This window comes from Ranitomeya variabilis, chromosome 5 (assembly GCF_051348905.1).
Source record: "Ranitomeya variabilis isolate aRanVar5 chromosome 5, aRanVar5.hap1, whole genome shotgun sequence".
NCBI lineage: Eukaryota > Metazoa > Chordata > Amphibia > Anura > Dendrobatidae > Ranitomeya > Ranitomeya variabilis.
Window position 1 is genome coordinate 426,747,591 of NC_135236.1, and position 19,414 is coordinate 426,767,004.

The window sequence follows — 19,414 nt, forward strand, 5'->3', positions numbered from 1 at the left end:
TCCAAACATGACTTAGCTATGTGACTCGGAAAAGCAGTAATGCATTTCTCAGCTTCTACCTGGCGCTGATTTTAGAAAAAGCACTGGTGTGTAGCGCTATCGTCGCACATCCCAAACATGTAATTTTCACACCTATATCGCTACTTGGGGTAGTTATTTCATCTTCAATAACTTTCTCGTACACACATGGCGCGCACATGGCTGCAGACAAAGCTGGGTTTCTGCTCACTCACACATTCCTGAGGGAGGGGAGAATGAGTGGTTTAGAATTACAACGGCAGACTGAGAAGAAAAGCTATTTAGTGCAGGGAGGAGGGGCTGTGGGGGGATCAAAAAGCCCACAGCATGTGTCTGTAAAGCCATGGAACCTTCTAGAAGTATACTCAGAATATGGCATATTTATATTATCGTCCTTGTAGAGTGGGCCCTTCGGACCATCAGGAACAGCCTTACCTGCACTCACATAGGCTATTTTAAAGGCCTCCCTGAGCCATCTTGCTAAAGTCCCTTTGACACTTTAAGTCCCTTTCCAAATGCCTGAAATGATTAAAAAAATGGCTCTAGCTTTCCTCCAAGAGGAAAGGTTTTGTGATTGTCAAATATTGGAGTAAATATTGGAGTCGGACATCTAAATTATGTAATCTGTCATCATGATTCTTAGGATTATAATAACAGGATGGCAACAGAATCCCCTGTGACCTATGGAATTTTGAAGCTACCTTAGGGTGGCAACCTGGGTCTAATTTCAAAATATTCTATCATCCAGATCCTGAGTAAATGGAGGATCTGCCGACAAGGCCTGGATGTCACTTATTCTGCGGGCTGATGTTAAGGCTACTAACAGGGATGTTTTTAGCGAGGTTATTTTGTCTGAAACAGAAGCTAAGGTTTCAAAGGGGAATTCTGTTAACGCTGTTAAAACCAGATTTAAGACCCAAGGAAGGGCTCTACAGGAAGGGACTGGTGCAGATTTGATACAAACTTTGAGAAACCTAGAGACCCATTTATTGCCGGAAATTGCTGACCACCCTGGAAATGTTGTATACCCAGGGTACCCACTTTGGAACTGATCTTATTCCCAACTACCAAAGGAGAGGGTGGATTACTGTATCGGGAAGCGCAATTTTGCACTCTAGCCGTCCCTGAAAGGCTACCTTATTTTCTACGATATACCATTGCAACTCCCTTGTGTGGAATTTCTCCCACTTAACCACCAGAATACAGGAGGTGAGAGAACCCAGCATGGACATTGCCTTACTGAGAGACAGGATAGGATTTCTCAATTGCTACTGAGATAAGGTTGATTAGATTTTCTACCTTTTCCATTGGAAGACTACATTCTTGGAGTTCAGTCTATTACAAGGCCCAGGAAGATCTATGTCTTTAATGGTGGCAGTTTTGATTTTTCCAGATTTAAATGCCACTCTAAACTCTTCAGGGTGCTGTACACTTCCTTCACTTGGTTTTGACAGTGACGGACCGAGTTGACCACAATTAGAAAATCGTCCAGATGTGGAACTATTAATAGGTCTTTCTCCCTGAGGTGGGCTGTCACTTGTTATTTTTGTGAATATACGAGGGGCTATTGCTAAACTAAAGGAAAGGGCCCTGTATTGAAAGTGCCTGACCACCCCTTGTATTGATACTGCTACCCTAAGGAATTTCTGCTATTGTACATGCATCGTACATGGTAGTAGGCGCCCTTGAGGTCTAGGACTGTAAGTTCAAAAACCAATTATGTAGAGGAATAATAATTAACGTGTGTACATGTATTCCCTTAAAAGCAATTTTTATTATCAATATATATATAAAACCCAACCCATTAACGAAAAAAAATAAATAGACAAAAAGATAAATAAGTCACCAAATATCCTAATGACCTATTGAGATCCTAGGTACAGCTACCACTGACATCTGCCTTGCTGCGGGGGTTGGCACCCTAAGAGGCGATTTTTTGGCGCCCCCGCTCAACGTAGGCTATCCCTTGCTCCCCTACACTTTCCCTTTAGATAAAACGTGGGAAAACAATATAGGTGGGGAGTAGTGGTGAAACATTTATAGAAAAAACCTAGAACCCCAAAAACATCTCCATATATACATATAAATAACATATATATATATATATATATATATATAAAAAAAATCGCCTCTTAGGGTGCCAACCCCCGCAGCAAGGCAGATGTCAGTGGTAGCTGTACCTAGGATCTCAATAGGTCATTAGGATATTTGGTGACATTTATCTTTTTGTCTATTTATTTATTTTTTCGTTAATGGGTTGGGTTTTATATATATATTGATAATAATAAAAATTGCTTTTGAGGTCTAGGACTGCCATGTAACATCCCGGATAGATGAATTTTACTGCTGTCTTTTTGTTCAGATTCCATCTTGAACTATGGAATCTTCAGGTACTTGTTTAGTGCTTTAAAATTGATTAATGTCCTGAATTAATTGCTTGGGTATTTTTTTTTTTTATCAGGAACATAGGCGAGTAGAACCCTTTCTTTCTTCTGGTGGGATTTCTATTAATACCCGATTCTTTAACAGACCTACGATGTCCGTGAAAATGTCCCAATATCTCTCTAGCGGATGCGTATGAAACTCCAGCTTTAAACCTGACCCTTTTATGCTGAAGATCCAGGCACTAGAGGAAATACTTTCACAGTCTGGGAGGAGGACAGCCTCCCTCCCACCTGGGGAGCCATGTCATTGAGTGTGTCTCCTGTTCTCCTGGGACTGCCAAAGAGGAATCCCCTATTCCTTCTGGTCCGGTTGTCCCATCTGTCCTGGGATGCTTTTTTACAGTTGTACTGCTTCTTCCGAAAGGACCACTTCAATGAAGGGAAGGGAGCTCTTGGAAACCCTTATTATTCCGTGCCTTTTTCAGGATATCATCCAGAGAAAGCCCAAATAAGAATTCTCTCTCACAGGGGAGAGAGCATAGTTTAAACTTTTGCTTGCATGTCACCTGGCCAAAATTTCAACCAGGCATACTCTGCGACCCATGTTGGATAAGGCCACTGACCTAACAGCCAACCTTGCCGAGTCTGCTGAAGCATCTGAAAGGAAGGTAGCTGCTCCTTTCATAACTGGGAGTGAGGCTAGGATGGCCTCCTTTGGCACTTTACAACTTAGTTGGGCCTCAAGATTATTTCACCAAATCATTAGAGACCTGGCTTTACATGGTGCAGCTTCAACCGGCTTCAGGGCTCCTGCTGGAGCCTCCCATGTCCTTTTAAGGAAACTATCAATTTTCCTGTCTAGGGGTCTTTAAATGATTCCAGATCTTCAAAGGGCAGTGAAAACATTCTTGAAGCCTTCAAAATGGCTACATCCAGCTTAGGAGCCTTGTTCCAGGATGTAGTAGCCTCCTTCTCAAAAGGGTACTTCCTTTTAAAGGATGATGGGAAGAGACTTATTTTCTTTGGTCTCCTCTATTAATAAAGTCCTGCACTTTCTCGTTTATGGGGAAGGTCTTTCACTTTCTCCGTTTAAGGCCCCCAAACATGTCCTGAACAAATTTTCTGGTTCTCTGGGTCCACCAGTCCCATGGTTGCTCTTACAGACTTAACTAAATGGTCTACTTCCTCAACCGGGAAGCAATGTCGACTGTGTCACTGCCAGATGAGGTAGAGCTCAATACAGATTCACACTGACCCCCCTTCCTCTGACTCACAAAGACCTATCAGATAACGGGATCTTCTGGCTTTTTTCCTTTGGACTTGCTATCGTCTGAGTGGGACAGATATTTTAAAGAATTCTTTACTTCCGTTCTGACCAGGGATATTAAATTTGAAGCAAAGTAAGGCTACTTTCACACATCAGTTTTCTGCCGTCAGGCACAATCCGGTGAATTTTGAAAAAAAGGGATCCAGCGCCGGATTAGCTACGGTTGGCCTCACGTTTCATCCATTTCTTTGCCAGATCCATCTAAAATTCGTTTTCCGGCAGTACATAGGAATGTTTTTTCTGTCCGGCAAAAAAAACAACTAGTGATGATCCGGCGAAAAACGTATGAAACGTGTGGTGAAATGATCGAATCAGTTTTTTTTTTTTTTTTACACAAATCATGAATTTTTTATTCTGGGGTCTCTCTCCTCTCCCAAAACAGGAAGTCCAAACACTATCCCCAGGTGAAAAAAAAAACAAAAACGGATCCAGCAAAAAAACGGATCCGTCGCATCAGTTTTTTTTACAATTTGCACTGGATCAGTTTTTTCTTCAAAATTCGCCGGATTGTGCCTGATGGCAAAAAACTGATGTGTGAAAGTAGCCTTAGGCGATTCCTCAGTCTTCTCTATGCAAGATTTAGTTTTTCGGCCAAGTTCTGGCCAATCACTGCCCACAGAGGGCATAATCTCTGAGGTTGGATTTAGCTATACATTTCCTAGGGACCTCCTGTCCCCACCCCCTAAAAGACAAAAGAAAAAAAAAGTAAAAAGAGCTCTCATTAACAATAGACTTTCATGAGGATCACTCACGGATTGGGAGATATTAAGGGTACCGGATCAGGAAGCATGATCACATCCGATAAATCTCTGGTGGATTCATCCACTCTGCTGGATCTGTGCGAACTATCTGGTATTTTCAACTTCTTGTACACCCTTAAAGCGGCCCCCCACTGCCTCATTGACCTGTACGTGGCTGCTTCTTCCTCTGGGGCTGACTCAAATGCTGTGGCTGTTTCTCCTTCTCGAACTGTTGCTTCTCCAGCAGCATTGGATGCTGCTCTTGTGGCTGCTGAGCCAAGCATGGCCGACGGTCCACGCTTACAAAGGTATGGGGATCAGCCGGTCAGCGCATTCCACGTAGCTTCCGGTCCCATATCCGGAACTAGGGATCATGTGTTGCCGATAAGCATCATCGGGGAGCATCTTTCTGGATCGCTCCTTGCAAATGTGCAAAATTGGGATGCCTGGCCACCATAAGGATATGGTGTCGCCACTCACACTTGCTTGTGGAAAAGGGCCCCCCTGGGCCCACCGGGGCACTTCCAGCCCACCACCACCACCCTAGAGCCGGCCACAGTAGAAACTGTTTCCTACCAGGAACCGACCAGCCCAGGTCTTGGAATACATCTTCTTTCTTCTTTACTGCCATCTATTCAACAAGGTTCCCCAGTCAATTACAGGAAACCAACTGATGCGGAGAGGTACCATCCTTTTATCTTGAAGGTTTCCTGTCCTTGAAGAGCAGATCCCCTCTCTCGTCGTTGATGTCATGAGTGACAGAAAAATAGTGATCTCTAAGGATGTGGTCTTAAATTGCTCTTTAGGCTGGAAATGTACAGAGATTAAGGAAAGATATATATCGTTATACCGTGTTGCCAGTTGATAAAAAAATATTTAGAATTGAGAGACCTCATTGGTTGATACCTTTTAATGGCTAACTGAAAAGATGGTAACAAATTGCAAGCTTTCGAGACTACTCAGGCCTCTTCATCAGGCACAGACTAAAAGAAATTCTGAAGAATCACATACTTGTACACAACATAATTACAGCTCTGTGCTGTGTTGTGTATACGTATGCAATTCTTCAGAATTTCTTTTAGTCTATGCATGATGAAGAGGCCTGAGTAGTCTCAAAAGCTTGCAATTTGTTACCTTTTAAAGGCTAACTGAACAGATGGTATCAACCACTGAGGACCCTCAATTCTAAATATTTTTTTTTTACAGAGATTAAAAAACTGTTACTAAATTACTGTTTACAGCATGGTTATCAACCATTGATGGAAGGTGCCTCCTACAGGTAAACCACGGATAATTGATGTACAAAGTCATAAAATAAGAAAAAAATCTTGTTTAAAGGGAACTTGTCACCCCCAAAATTGAAGGTGAGCTAAGCCCACCGGCATCAGGGGCTTATCTACAGCATTCTGTAATGCTGTAGATAAGCCCCTGATGTAACCTGAAAGATGAGAAAAAGAGGTTAGATTATACTCACCTAGGCGGGTGGTCCGATGGGCGTCGCGGTCCGGTCTGGGGCCTCCCATCTTCTTACGATGACGTCCTCATCTTGTCTTCTCGCTGCGGCTCCGACGCAGGGGTACTTTGTCTGCCCTGTTGAGGGCAGAGCAAAGTAGTGCAGTGCGCAGGCGCCGGGAAAGGTCAGAGAGGCCCAGCGCCTGTGCACTGCAGTACTTCCACTTCCCATCTCAACGTCTCTGCTGCTAGAGAAGGATGACACTTGACAACAGGCAGAGGACAGCAAGTTAATGTACCTTATGGCTCGCACTTTTGAGTGATTTTGTGAGGGTAGGACTTTGGGACATTTGTAGGGATTTATTCCCAAAAATTTGTCAGAGGCTTCTAGTGAAGTTTGAAGTCTCTACCAAATTTTGTTTATTGGATTTACATATAGTTTATCTGATTCGCCATGTCTTTCCTCATGTGCAGGCATTATAGGACCTTAGGTTACGTTCACTGATAAAGTGACAGTTATTTAGCTACTTGCTAGTGATCGTAACCATAGATACCTAAGGTCCTGCAATGCCTGCACATGAGGAAAGACAGTGAATCAGAAAAACAATACATTTCTAATTGAAGGTATTTTCTAATATTACTATTACATCTACTACATATCGGGATAGGATCTTGGAGATGGGAATAACCCTTTATCACTGGAAAGATATATTATAAAACTATGCAAAACTATAGCCACGTTGACAATGGCGCCAGCTTGATATTTAATGAGGAAGAGGATAAATAAACCAGAAAGGCAGTGGCCCAGCCAAAGACCCTATGTACAACCCTACACCACAGGCTTGTCCAGATGCACAAAGATTAGGAAACCAAAACTTCTAATGGTGATTTAACAAAAACCGGGCTGTAGATTTATTCACTGAAGGTATCATATCAGTATGACAGCACCATTATGCCCCTTACTTTAGTTTAACATGGATAATCCTGATGACAGGTTCTCTTTAAGCCAACTATGTGTAAGGGCCCTGACTGGGTCAGTATGGTTCCATAAAACAAACGTAAAATGGCATGAGGCTTAGTTTTGTTTTAGGCTTAGGAGAAACATTTAGTAATATATAGTAAAATGAAAAAAAAAACACTTGCAAATTTTATTTAAAAAAGTTTAATTAATTCTTAAAATAGGTTTGCATAAACATTTGAATACTACACAAGGTAGTACCATAATACAAAACATTTTTGTCCATTATATATTTTACTTTAAACTGTTAAACTTTATTATAAATTAAACTTCACAAAGAAATAAATTGCACATAATTGACCACTCTTCGGCTCTGATGCACTGGCATTTTGCATTTAGTATCTTTTGTCTTCAAGTTTAACAGTCTCGGCTTTAAAGTCCAAAATGCAGGAATATGAAATGGAAATTAAAAAAAAAAAAAAAAAAGAAAAAGGAAAAGAAAAAAAAAAAAAAAAAAGGCCCTCACTTGCACTTAGCAGACTGACGGCCTTAATCTGGCTAAAGACCTGCTGCTTTTTGCATGAACTTAAATTCCCTGAATCCTCCCACCATTATAATAAAACAAGAAATGACTAATTGGTTAAAGATTTAGAATGAGAGACTGATTGCTTTAGCTTGTAAACAGCAGCCCCCCCAACTAATCCTAGACACAGGGTCCCACAGGCATCAGTGAGAGAGTCAAGCAAGTTAGAAACATCACAACAAATGGGGATTGTAAAATAAATGAAGGGAAAGGGGAGAAAAAAAACACAGAACAGACAGAAACAATAAAACAGCAGTCACTTAGATGTACTATACTTACGTACATGATGTATAGAGTATCTTGTGGGGCCATGAAGCAGGCCTGGGCTTGGAATTCATGTCTCCAGTCTAAGATGGGCAGTGTATGTGTGGCGTTACAGAAAGCATGGTTGACTCAAAGTAGGTCTGCTATTCACAGCCTAATCTGAATCAAACTATTCTTGACCATTTTGGCAATTTAGAGCAAGACTTTGGCCTGACTGCAACCAGTGTTCAGCGATTCTTGCTTTCTGTGTTTAAATTTAGGAACTCATCTAGGCTGACTCCAATCTCTTGGCACTTGGAAACTAGTTTTCTCAGGTTATCAGTTTTACCTCCTCCTGATGCTTCAGACAAGAGGTGCTGCAAAAGATTGGGGAAGCACAAGTGGTAAGGCCTGTGTCGTACACACATCTACAGGAATGGCAGGCAAACACAAAGCTAAGAAAACCCCCTTGTAGAAACAGAAGAAAAACATTACATCTTTCCAGAGCTCAGCGCACAGAGGCAACTTCTGCAGGGCCCTTTGATACAAGTGCTGGACCTGAAAAACAAGACACACTTGAAAAGTAGTGAAACAAATACTGAAAAATACAGATTTCCACCCCACCCATGAAAAAAAATATATATATACAGATGTAAGTAAGATGTAAGGGAAGTAGGTTCTGTTCACAATGGCGCCATAACGTCCATTTTTTTTTTTTTTAAAGATGTTGTCCAGTCCTTTTTATACTGATAGCTGAATATCAGATTAATGAGTGTGTGACACCCGACAACCCCACAGATCTGCTGTTCCTGGTGCCGACTGGATAGGATCAGTTGTGGAGCTGCACAGCACAGTTCTGTCAACTGTATCATGGCCAGGTACTCCACATCCACCCCAATTTAGGAAAAGCTGATCGGGTGTTGTCGCCCTATTGATCTGATGCTAGGCTACCAACATAAAAGCACTGGACAAACCTTTTAAAGAATTTACAAGGTATGGCATGGATCCAACTGGCTTTAATGGTCACTCTATACCAGTGTTTCCCAAACTCCAGTCCTCACAGACCCCCCACAGATCATGATTTCAGGATTTCCTTAGTATTGCACATGTGATGGATTTATTACCAAGGCTTCAGAAACGGCCACATTTTTTCTCACCTGTGTCATACTAAGGGTACCTGAAAACATGGGACAGGGGTTTGAGAAACACTGCCCTATACTGAAACAAAAGATCAGCCAACTGGTATTCTGCTATAGTGTGTGATCAGAGCCTTACAACAGTATATCATTTCTACAGTCCTATGCATAATGGTCAATGAAAACAGCCGATGCTCAGTTTGAACACGTATAAAGTAATATTTCTCCTCAGGAATTCCGTATTTTTATTTTTTGCAGTGTTTGAACCAAATTACAATTTTATTGCCAACAATTCATGTTTAGTCTCTGTGTTAGAATAGGTTAGGCAGTTTGTGAAAGGTCTTCTGCATGCAAACAAGACTTGCTATAAGCGAGGCCAAACAAACAGAACCAGGTCTGAAATTCAAGCTCACCTCCTTGTGTCCCTTTAGGAACCTTTCCACTGCAATGGCTCTATGGGCACAACACAAAAGACGACATGTTAGATTTCTTCATCATACCGGTCCACTGTACAACACTGAAAGAGCAGCCGTTAAGCAGAATTATGGAACGCTCAGAGAAAGAAAAGGACAATTGCACATTTGTATTTTTTAGCCAATATTTTGTTTCAGTATTTCAGAGCTCCAGCCACAAGTGGAACCTAAAGATGGAGGAAAATCTGTTCATTATACTTTATCGCTTCCTCTCTGCTATGCCTGGCTATAGCTTTGAAATACTGATACAATATAATCCAGTGTACAAAATATGTCAGTGTGAATGAGGCTTAAAGGTGATAAACTGAACTTTTGTACAGCTGCAGATGACCCCTCCCCTCCAAAAAAACAAAAAAACCTATGGGTAAAGTTTCCAGGACAAGAAAATTAAAATGAACACTTATTGAAGAGATGGTGCATTGTATAAACTGGCTTTACCTGCATATTACAAGACAATAAAACAAAAACATTTAGTACGTTACATTTTCCAGGTGGTCAGGCACATTGGGAAGCTATATGTAAACATCTTGGATTGCATTTTCACAATTTCTACATTGTTGTCATCCATTTCTTGTTTTAGTACCCTAGAAATATAAATGGTTATAAACATTGTATATTGTTATTGGAAAAGTGAAGTCACTGTTGTATCTGGTCACTGAAAAGGAGATCAAATCCTAAAAAACATCACAGAAAAGCAGCCATACTTCCCAAAACCTTGTCACAATACTAACGCAGTATGGGGTGCAGCAAGCGCCCATGATAAAGGCAGAGGCAGCACAGGTGCAAAATACAGAGGAAGAACCAACTCAACGCACCATCCATGGAGGGCATGGTGCCAGGTATTAGAAATACACACAGATAAGGTTAAGGCTATGTACACACGATGCGGATTACTCTGCAGATTTTTCCGGACTGAGTTTGGTAAATCCACAGGAAATCTGCACTGCGGCATTACATTTTTTTTTGCGTTTTTTGTGCGGATTCCACCTGCGGATTCCTATTATGGAGCAGGTGTAAATCGCTGCAGAATCCGCACAAAGAATTGACTTGCTGCGGAATAAACAACGCTACGTTTCCGCACGTTTTTTTCCGCAGCATGTGCACTGCGGATTTTGTTTTCCATAGGTTTACATGGTACTGTAAACTCACGGAAAACTGCTGCGAATATGCAGCGGCCATATCCGCTGCGGATCCACAGCAAAATCCACAACGTGTGCACATAGCCTTATACATGGTGCAGGTCAGTTACGTGTAGTCCACTATGCTACATTACAGCTCACTGGTGACATCCATACTATTTGATCAGGCGGGCTGACTAGCTGTATAATAGTGTACCGCACAAGGAAAGACAATCCCCCCACCGCCCAACAATACTACAGGAGTCTGGCTGCATCCTGCAAAAATGAAAAATACATATAGTGTTTTGGCCTTTTATTATTGGGGCCAGCTGAACTCTGCAGTAAATGATTGTGACAGGTATGTATCAGTGAGGCTGCTTTTTTTCTGCAGTCTTGCATCTGGCCAAATCAGGTTATAAAGCTAATGCTTCATTGTAGATATGGTCATTGGGTGTAACTACACGCCAAGTCACTTCTGCTAACCTCTTTCCTCCGCTTGTGCACTTTGGGGATTTAATAGCTGAAGGATCTAGGCATATGATCTGCTTGCCAGTAGGCGTAAGAGCTCAAAATTGATGAAAGAGAGCGCACTTTAACACTGCCAGTACCAGTATAGTGTATGGCCCCATCAGCGCACATATCCAAATCACGTTTTGCAGAGGGTTCAAAGGCAAGCCTCGGCGGGTCCAAAGAACGTGGGCAAAAATGCAATGTGAAAGGAGCTTATAATAACTTTTTAGAAGAGCTGACAGGTGTATTTTTAGGAAATACTTGTATTCCCAATGAAATTACAAAAGTAGGAATAAATTGACATCAGGGAGTTACAATTCCCCTTGTCAAAGGAAAAATGTCCACACACAGTCTGACACTGTCCAATTAGTGCTGAAAGTCCATATTGGAGAATGAATCTGTCTGAGTAAAAGGATTGGGAGCAGGCAGGCTCAGACAGGGAAAATCCCGTACTCAGACTGTCTGAATGTAGTGCACAGATATTACTGAGCAGCAGTTGAAAGTAGCTTCTAAAGGAGCATGAACTGGGCATTAAAACAGCTCTGAAGCATAGTATTTGGCAGAAAAGGAAGCAAAATAAGAGAAAGATATAACGTATATTAAAAAAAACTATTTTGTACTGACTAAAAAGAAAAAGGTTAAGTTACTCTTTAACCAAAATTAATGCCTTAGTTATTGCCAGTGTAAAAACATAATTCAGTCACCTGAGTGCAAGTCCAAGATTCATAGGCATCATGGATAAAAAGCGTTCCAGTATCTTCGAATGCTGCGTTTGTGGCACACAGCTCAAATAGAAGTAAATTACCTAAAAATGAATAACAGATCTTATTCCGTGTCCCCCCTATATCCAGTGAAGTATGCATACACAATGATTTTTACAACAATGCAGTAATATTCGCACTGCATTTACAATTACACCCGGTTATCATGGACAACTTACCGAATTGTGGAACTCATAGTTGGTCCAGTATTCAGCTGTGCTAAAAGGAGTGGGCTGTCGCGTGGGAACCGTCAGGAGGCATCTGTTAACTAAATCTGCAAAATGCTTACTATCTTGACCTTTATTCTTGCTATGCATTATTCTGCTGTTAGTAAAAACAAGATAACTGGAAAGAAAATTGCCAGTAATTACTAGGACACTGGTGACGTGACCATTAGCACATACAGACACACGATATACGTACTCCATCCAAAGCTTCTGCAGAATATCCTGCTGCATCACAGCCCCCAATGCTGCTTCATACGCATCCGCTGCCGCCTCTCTGGTGGCGTGAAGAGACTGCCACAAGCTGCAAGTATAAAGAAAGGACGGGAGGTCAGACAGCAAGCTGGCCACGCAATTAGCTCAAATCAGGAGTGTTTCCATATTACTTCAAAAGGTGTTGTACCAATCAGTAAGAAACTAGCCACCCTGTATTCACCTTCTGTAAGTCCAGCCCCGAGTCTCAGCCGCTACTCCTGATGTATGTTACTGGTTGCGGTGCTGACGTCATATTGAAAGTGTGACAATGTCTCTACCAGTGTAGCCTGAACGCACCCTACATGGCTGCTGAGCTCACTGGATGGCGGCCACACTGTCACCATGACATCAGCACCACAGCCAATGCCAAACTCCGACAGAGACTTGCCGGTGGACCTGGGGAAGGCGAGTGCAGCCCAGTTTGCATCTTTATAATAGTCTGCAGCAGGAGACATTCAGCTGCAGAAAGGGAACAACCCCTTTAACTTCCATCACATTAGAGAAAGACAACACAACAAACTCGACAAGTTGTAAAAAGATAAAACAAATGTTTGACATTATATACAATAAAGATCATGAGTAATATTGCACACAGCTACACTAATGTTCAGCAAAACGATACAAAATGTTCTCTTAATAATGCTTACCAGAAAACAAGCCAGAGGTATGGTCTTTGCATATCAGAAATGTTGAGAGGTCCGTCACTTTTAAATGCTGGTGCTGTGAAATCTAGCGGCACTGAGAAATTCAAGAGGTATCTGAAAATAAAAGTAACTTATTTGGCATGTTTGTACAGCATCCTGAAAGACGTAGGGGCTAAAATAGAAAACAGTGAAACTACAGAACTTAAACAGAAATTCTCAAGTCTCAAAGTGATTTCCTACCCAGGGGTCTGACCACTGGGACCCCATCGATCTCAGGTACTGGGGCTCTGAGGAGCCCCAGATGAATGGAACAGTGGTCGATTATGCGCACGGTTCCATTATCTCTTATGGAAGTTCCAAAGACCAGCCCAACCCTGCATTCGGCTACCTCCAGCGGTTCTATTAGTACTGAAAGGAGCAGAGGTGTGCATGTTTGCCCCACAGCTTCAATCACATGAGGCTCCTGAAAGCCTCGGTTCTTGGGATCGGTAGAGGTCCCAATGATCAGGAAGTTATACGCCATCACAGGGCTGGGGAGAACGTCCAAACCTGAGAATACCATTTAATAAGACCCTAATCACAATCTGTCACTTCCTAAGCAACAGCAGACCAAATTCTGTAGAGTCTACCTATAGACCTACAGGGTGCTGTACAGTAGCTCCCATCTGCTATGGGCTTAGGCCTGTAGGGAACATGAAATCACCAGCCTGTTTTGGCATCAAGATGCTTCTGTTCCAGACATGGAACACGTTTCCCAAATATCACAGCTTCATATTAGTCACATCACTGATAGTGATGAGCGAATATACTCGTTACTAGAGATTTCCTGAGCACCTCGGGGGTCCTCAGAGTATTTTTTAGTGCTCGGATGTTTCGTTTTTCTTGCCGCAGCTGAATGATTTACATCTGTTAGCCAACATAAGTACATGTGGGGGTTGCCTGGTTGCTAGGGAATCCCCACATGTTATCAAGCTGGCTAACAGATGTAAATCATTCAGCTGCCCCGATGAAAACTAAATCTCCAAGCACTAAAAAATACTCGGAGGACCCCCGAGCGTGCTCGAGAAATCTCGAGTAATGAGTATATTCGCTCATCACTAATCACTGACTTTACATCACTAGTTTCCTTATGGTAGGACGATTGTCTCTTTGCTGTAAATAACAGGCCTGTATATATGAGAAAGCAATGTCATGCTGGGTGTACTTTCTATCCCATTTGGGACTAATGTCTTATTAGGATGCAGGTAATGAACACATGCAGTGATGAAAAATGCATCTTCCTAGAATTTGCACGATTCTGTGTGTAATAATTATATTTAAAAAAGAATCTATCATGATGTTTTTGCCAGTTAATCTGAGAGCAGCGTGATATAGGGACAGAGACCCCAATTCCAGCAATATGCCACTTGCTGGGCTGCTTCCTTTTTTTTTTTTTATTCACAGGAGAACTAGTAAACTTGCTGGCAGGTAGTCCTCAATATTCATGACTTTTGTACAACACTGTCCATAGGCAGAAAGCTGCCAATCACTGGTGGGAGCAGAGTTTATGATTATGGAGAATTACATGGCAGCAGTCTTACTAGTTCTCTGGTGATAATGTGCTGAAAAAACAGATTTCATCAAAACTACAGAAAGCAGCCCAGTAAGTGACATCACTGGAATCAGGGTCAGTATCTCTACATTATGCTGCTCTCAGAATAGATGGCAAAAATCTGGTGACAGATTCCATATAAAAAAGGACTTCTGTGATCAGGAAGACAAGTCTGTTTAGAGATTTTACAAACATGTACAGAAACCATATTTTACCTCAAAAGATCTGCTGGAATAGATTTTTCATTAGTGTTTTCAAAGATCGACGTTAAAAATTCTTCCATTAAAGACGACACGCAATCTAAAAGATCCTGGGAAAGTAAGAATTTACAAGTCACGGGGTCAGAAAACACATTTTTAATCAATGTTGCATATTTGCATGTTCAAGATGCCACAAGCAAAGTGTACGGAAGAGCGACGTGGTCGTCACTATTCTTTTAGCCTGGATGTCCAGTATCTATGGCTGGAAATTTGTAGAATGACAATGTGATAAGTTGGAAGAATACAACTTAATGTAGCCATGATCATGAATTTGTGCGAAATTCTGCTCGAGGGTCTGCAATGCTATCTGGCACAGGTAGAGCTGCACCGTTGCACCCTGGCAGCTTTTCTCCAGCTTTGGATGACATCCATGCACATGAAGACGACCCCATTTACCTGCTGTACTAGAAATCTGCAGACATTGTAGAAGATTTGCGCACTGCAAGGCTTATTTCTGAATGCAGCGATCCAGACATCCGTGGCCTTTTCCAACTCTCCTTTCTTCATATACACCGAGCATAAAGAGTCTAGTACATGGCAGTTCCCACTAGAACTCTCCAGGAGCTGGTTACAAAGATTCACTGCAGCAAAATGCCTTAAAGACAAGCCAAGACGTTGGTCTCCATAGTACACGTACAGCTTACCAATGTTAGCGCGTCTCTATGTTGTTACCTGTCGAGCATCACGTGGAGCGAGATCATATTCTTATAAAGGGGTAGGCAAGCTTCTATTCTTTCTTCAGCATTCACGTGTTCATCAGAGCAAGAAAATACAGCAGCTATGGGAGGAAACAACATTTCTTAAGGAACTACCCCTATAGGTGGCCCCATTTCAATAATTAATATTCCAGACAAATATATGCACGGACATAAATGAAAAATTGTTTTACCTCCATTTCGGCTACATTTCCCATAGGGGTGCACATATGACTTGCATAATGATCGCATCGAAGTGCACGGACTGGCGGGCGGCTCTCCTCACCCAAGCGCGACAGCTGCATAGAAATACATGAAGCAGTCACGGTCGTGTCAGGAGAGCCGGCGGCCAGTCCGATCACTGCAAGGATATCATAGTCCATGTTATAGAGGAGTCTGTGCTGCATATGGTGACTATCAGTAGTGAGACTGAAGCTTGTTCCGTGCTGTGGCTACAACACCGTGCTATAGAGGAGCAACATCTACACTACCACAAAAGCAAGGTGCACAGAAATACATTAAAAGACTGCTTGACTTTTTGCACTTGCTTGTCTTGGGTCATGCAGGTGACGCATTCCCTTCTGTTGCAGCCAAAGTGGCCGTGTAGCTAAAAGCCTTACTGATAAACCTTTCATTAGAGGCAATACCTCGATGTTCCCCTATTCAACACACAAAGCTATAAAGCGTGATTAAAAGGATCATTTATGGTGACAGAAGAGACAACACTAGAGAAATTTAGATTACAAAGAGATTTTAAAAAACATGAAATAACCCACACGTAGCAGATAAGGTAACACCCATGGAATGAGATGGAGAGCTGATGGGCGTCACGTCATTTCCGTTCCATGAATACAAATTATAAAGTAGGAATCTTAAACTAGCAACTGTTCACTGAACATCAGGAGCAGAGAAAAAAAGTAAGAGAAAGTTAGGTATGCAAGCAAACCATCAACTATGACACACCTTCGAATAGAGCAAGCAACATGCCCGGATCAGTTGCTATACGTTGGGGATTCAGCCAAGGTATTAGAAATGGCTCCTTGTTAACAATCCTGGAGGGGGCTGCAACAGTTGGGTCGTAGAAATTAGCAGGCAGACTATTGAACTCCATGAGGTGAATGTAGGAAAGCCATGCTAAGCAGCGATCCTTGGGGTGGAGGTGATCTGCTATGCTCTTCTCACAGGGGGACTTTAAAGCATTCTGTCAATCAAAAAACCTGATGTTAAAAGAGAACATTTTTCTGCGTATTTTACATCTAAAGCCACATGGAACCTTAGCTAGAAGAAGCGGCACCGTGCTTTGTTTCTTAAAATATAAAGATGATAATTAACGAGCCCTTCTAACCCATCATGGCCAATGTAAGGGAAACACGGTGTTAGAACTGCTTTAGTGAAAAGCGGATTACTTCTTAAGTACTTAGAACTTAAATCACTAGATGATGTGTTAACGACGAAAATATCAATCACACTTTCTGGAAACAATGTGTCCAGAATGTCTAACAATCCATGCCTCAAAGGGGCAGTCTACCAGTCTGATATCGATACTGTATCCCTGTAATTGTTTGTCACTATCAGATCGGTAGAGGTCTGACAACCTGTAAACCCCCTCTAGTCAGCTGTTACCCGCTCTGGCCAGATGTGAACAATACGCAGAGCGGGACAGCACACACTGTAGTGGCCGTCTCCAGGTGCTGTAGATCAGCTCCTATTCACCAGAATAGTATAAGTCATCAACATCACAAGCCTGTGCTCCATCTTCATTAAGTGTGCACAAACAGAAGCCTTTTACAGCCCTCTGCAGGATGCATGGCATACCATAGGTGCTACCTGAGCTCAGAAATCTGGCAATAAAACACACTTTGGAGCTTGCTAAGACTCTACGATTACGAAGCATAACAAAAAAACAAACAAAAAAAACCAGTTCACCTGTAAAATGGCAAGAGCGTTCTGCAGCCTTCCAGTGAAGAGGTTCACATGTACACGGTACAATAATACTTCAAGACACTGCAGTGACAGCAGCTCAGATTGCTGCCCGGCTTCTACCTGCTGCACCAGATACTGTAACGTACGGCTGCAGATTTGGTCCTTTCCATCAAAGGAATTCTCCAAAGTAAGGAACTGCAGAAAGACCACAATATACATCAGTCACAAGCACATAACAGAAGTGTCATCCTAAACACATCGCCAATATGAATCTTAGTGATTCATTCACTTAAGAGCAACTGTACCTTTCATTTATATTTCATAAATCAATCGTAAACATGAAAATATGAAACCATGTCATATCTTATCAGGGAAATCTACTTCCCTCCCACCATGACTGATTTTCATCCTTAAAATGGTCACTTCACTGGTAAAATACATATTCAGTGAAGACATATTGTTACATTACTGAGATAGGAGATGGCAGTTACTATTCACAAGATTCTAGGTAGAGGGAGGACGGAGGAGCGAGAGGAAAAGTTCCACCCTCCTACTCCTGTCTACATAGCATCTTCTAGCAGCAAATGTCATCTCCTATGGAAGGGAGAAGGAGGCTGGAGCTACTCCTCTAGTCTAGGTGTGCCTTTGTACAGGGAGCTCCCGCCGTATACCAGACTGCTGTGTGGGGGCTCACACTGTATATAGGGGTGTTGTGTGGGGGCTCACACTGTATATAGGGGTGTTGTGTGGGGGGCTCACACTGTATATAGGGGTGTTGTGTGGGGGGCTCACACTGTATATAGGGGTGTTGTGTGGCGGCTCACACTGTATATAGGGGTGCCGAGTAACATAGTAACATAATTAGCAAGGCCGAAAACAGACATTTGTCCATCCAGTTCAGCCTATATTCCGTCAGAATAAATCCCCAGATCTACGTCCTTCTAACCTAATAACTGTAAGATACAATATTGTCACGCTCCAGGAAGGAATTGTATAATTTATACAATGAGATTTTCTGGATTTTATTTTTGATATTTTCTCAATGTTAAAATTAACCTACCCTTAGAATTATAGACGGTTCATGTCTGTGTCAATGGGTAAACTTACAAAATCAGCAATTAATCAAATAATTATTTCCCCCACTGTATATAAAAATAGACACGGTCATGAAAAATGTGATAAGGTATGGAAACCTTGGTTTGATTCTCCGGTGACTCGCAGTCTCCAGGTGATGAGGAGTATTCTCTCATGATAAAGTATGTGATATTTGGTGCCTAACATGGGTGTCTTATGGATTTGGGTAAGAGATAAGACCCATGGAATGTTAAGGGCAAGAATTAATTTCACGGTATTAGTTCGGCCCTTCCAAACAGTCATGGTCTCTTGTGGCCCTCAGGAAAATTAATTGCCTACCCCTGCCCTAAAATGTTGTCAGAGATGGGTACATTACATGGGTAAATCATTACAACCTATACACAAAAACTACCCATTACATTTGACATTGACCATCATACCCAGCTATTTGCAAAATTGAGTAAGAACTTGCACATACACTTAAGAAGGTGAATTTAATCTTCCCATTCATTTGTGAGATGAAATGCTGATGCTGGGCAAGAGGGCCTGGCTCAAAAGATATGATCTAATTCATGTGAGGGCTTTTTATGCCGATGTCACTACCGCTATGAGTGAGTGGAGCAACAAAATATAGGCCATTGAGAGCCGCTGTGATCGATCCGATCTCACAGACCAGAATCTTCACCGGATGTCTTGTGGCACTGATGGCATTCTACGACTGTGCCACATTCATAGTAACAAAGGTCTTCAGTGATGTCCATGCAACCAATGTTTGATGATGCATGGCTGCGTGCATGCAATGAGTGGAGGGCATCCCACACTTTTGGATAGATCATATGTACAAGTAATACTCACTGTCCACCAAGTATGAAATGAAGGCGCATACTCTACAGCAATTTCACACATTTCTTGGATTTCTTCTCGAGATCCTCTTTGGGAGAATAATTTGAGGTAGTGGCTCCAGATCTCAGGATTGTCTCTGTTGTGCTCCAGTGCACGAGATAACACATTTAATGCCGAATCCAAGCACTCTGATGAAGTCCTT

General features: G+C 42.0%; 1 protein-coding gene across 2 annotated transcripts in view; it reads right to left on the reverse strand.

Annotated features, from left to right (window-relative positions):
• Positions 1-7,075: 7,075 nt before the first annotated feature.
• ZFC3H1 (zinc finger C3H1-type containing) overlaps positions 7,076-19,414 on the reverse strand; it is a 79,819-nt gene continuing 67,480 nt past the window's right edge. The window contains exons 22-35 of one of the 2 annotated variants that reach the window (XM_077265284.1): positions 19,225-19,411; positions 17,299-17,490; positions 16,336-16,573; positions 15,350-15,455; positions 15,074-15,272; positions 14,633-14,727; positions 12,830-12,940; positions 12,127-12,231; positions 11,883-12,048; positions 11,647-11,747; positions 9,797-9,898; positions 9,255-9,294; positions 8,201-8,263; positions 7,076-8,082 (exon numbers count right to left, since the gene is read on the reverse strand). In XM_077265284.1, coding sequence (XP_077121399.1) covers positions 7,954-8,082; positions 8,201-8,263; positions 9,255-9,294; positions 9,797-9,898; positions 11,647-11,747; positions 11,883-12,048; positions 12,127-12,231; positions 12,830-12,940; positions 14,633-14,727; positions 15,074-15,272; positions 15,350-15,455; positions 16,336-16,573; positions 17,299-17,490; positions 19,225-19,411 — 1,834 coding nt within the window. In that variant the 3' untranslated portion in view covers positions 7,076-7,953. Of the gene's footprint in view, positions 8,264-9,254; positions 9,295-9,796; positions 9,899-11,646; positions 11,748-11,882; positions 12,049-12,126; positions 12,232-12,829; positions 12,941-14,632; positions 14,728-15,073; positions 15,273-15,349; positions 15,456-16,335; positions 16,574-17,298; positions 17,491-19,224; positions 19,412-19,414 lie in introns of both variants that reach the window. The other variant, XM_077265283.1, reaches the window with a different exon arrangement.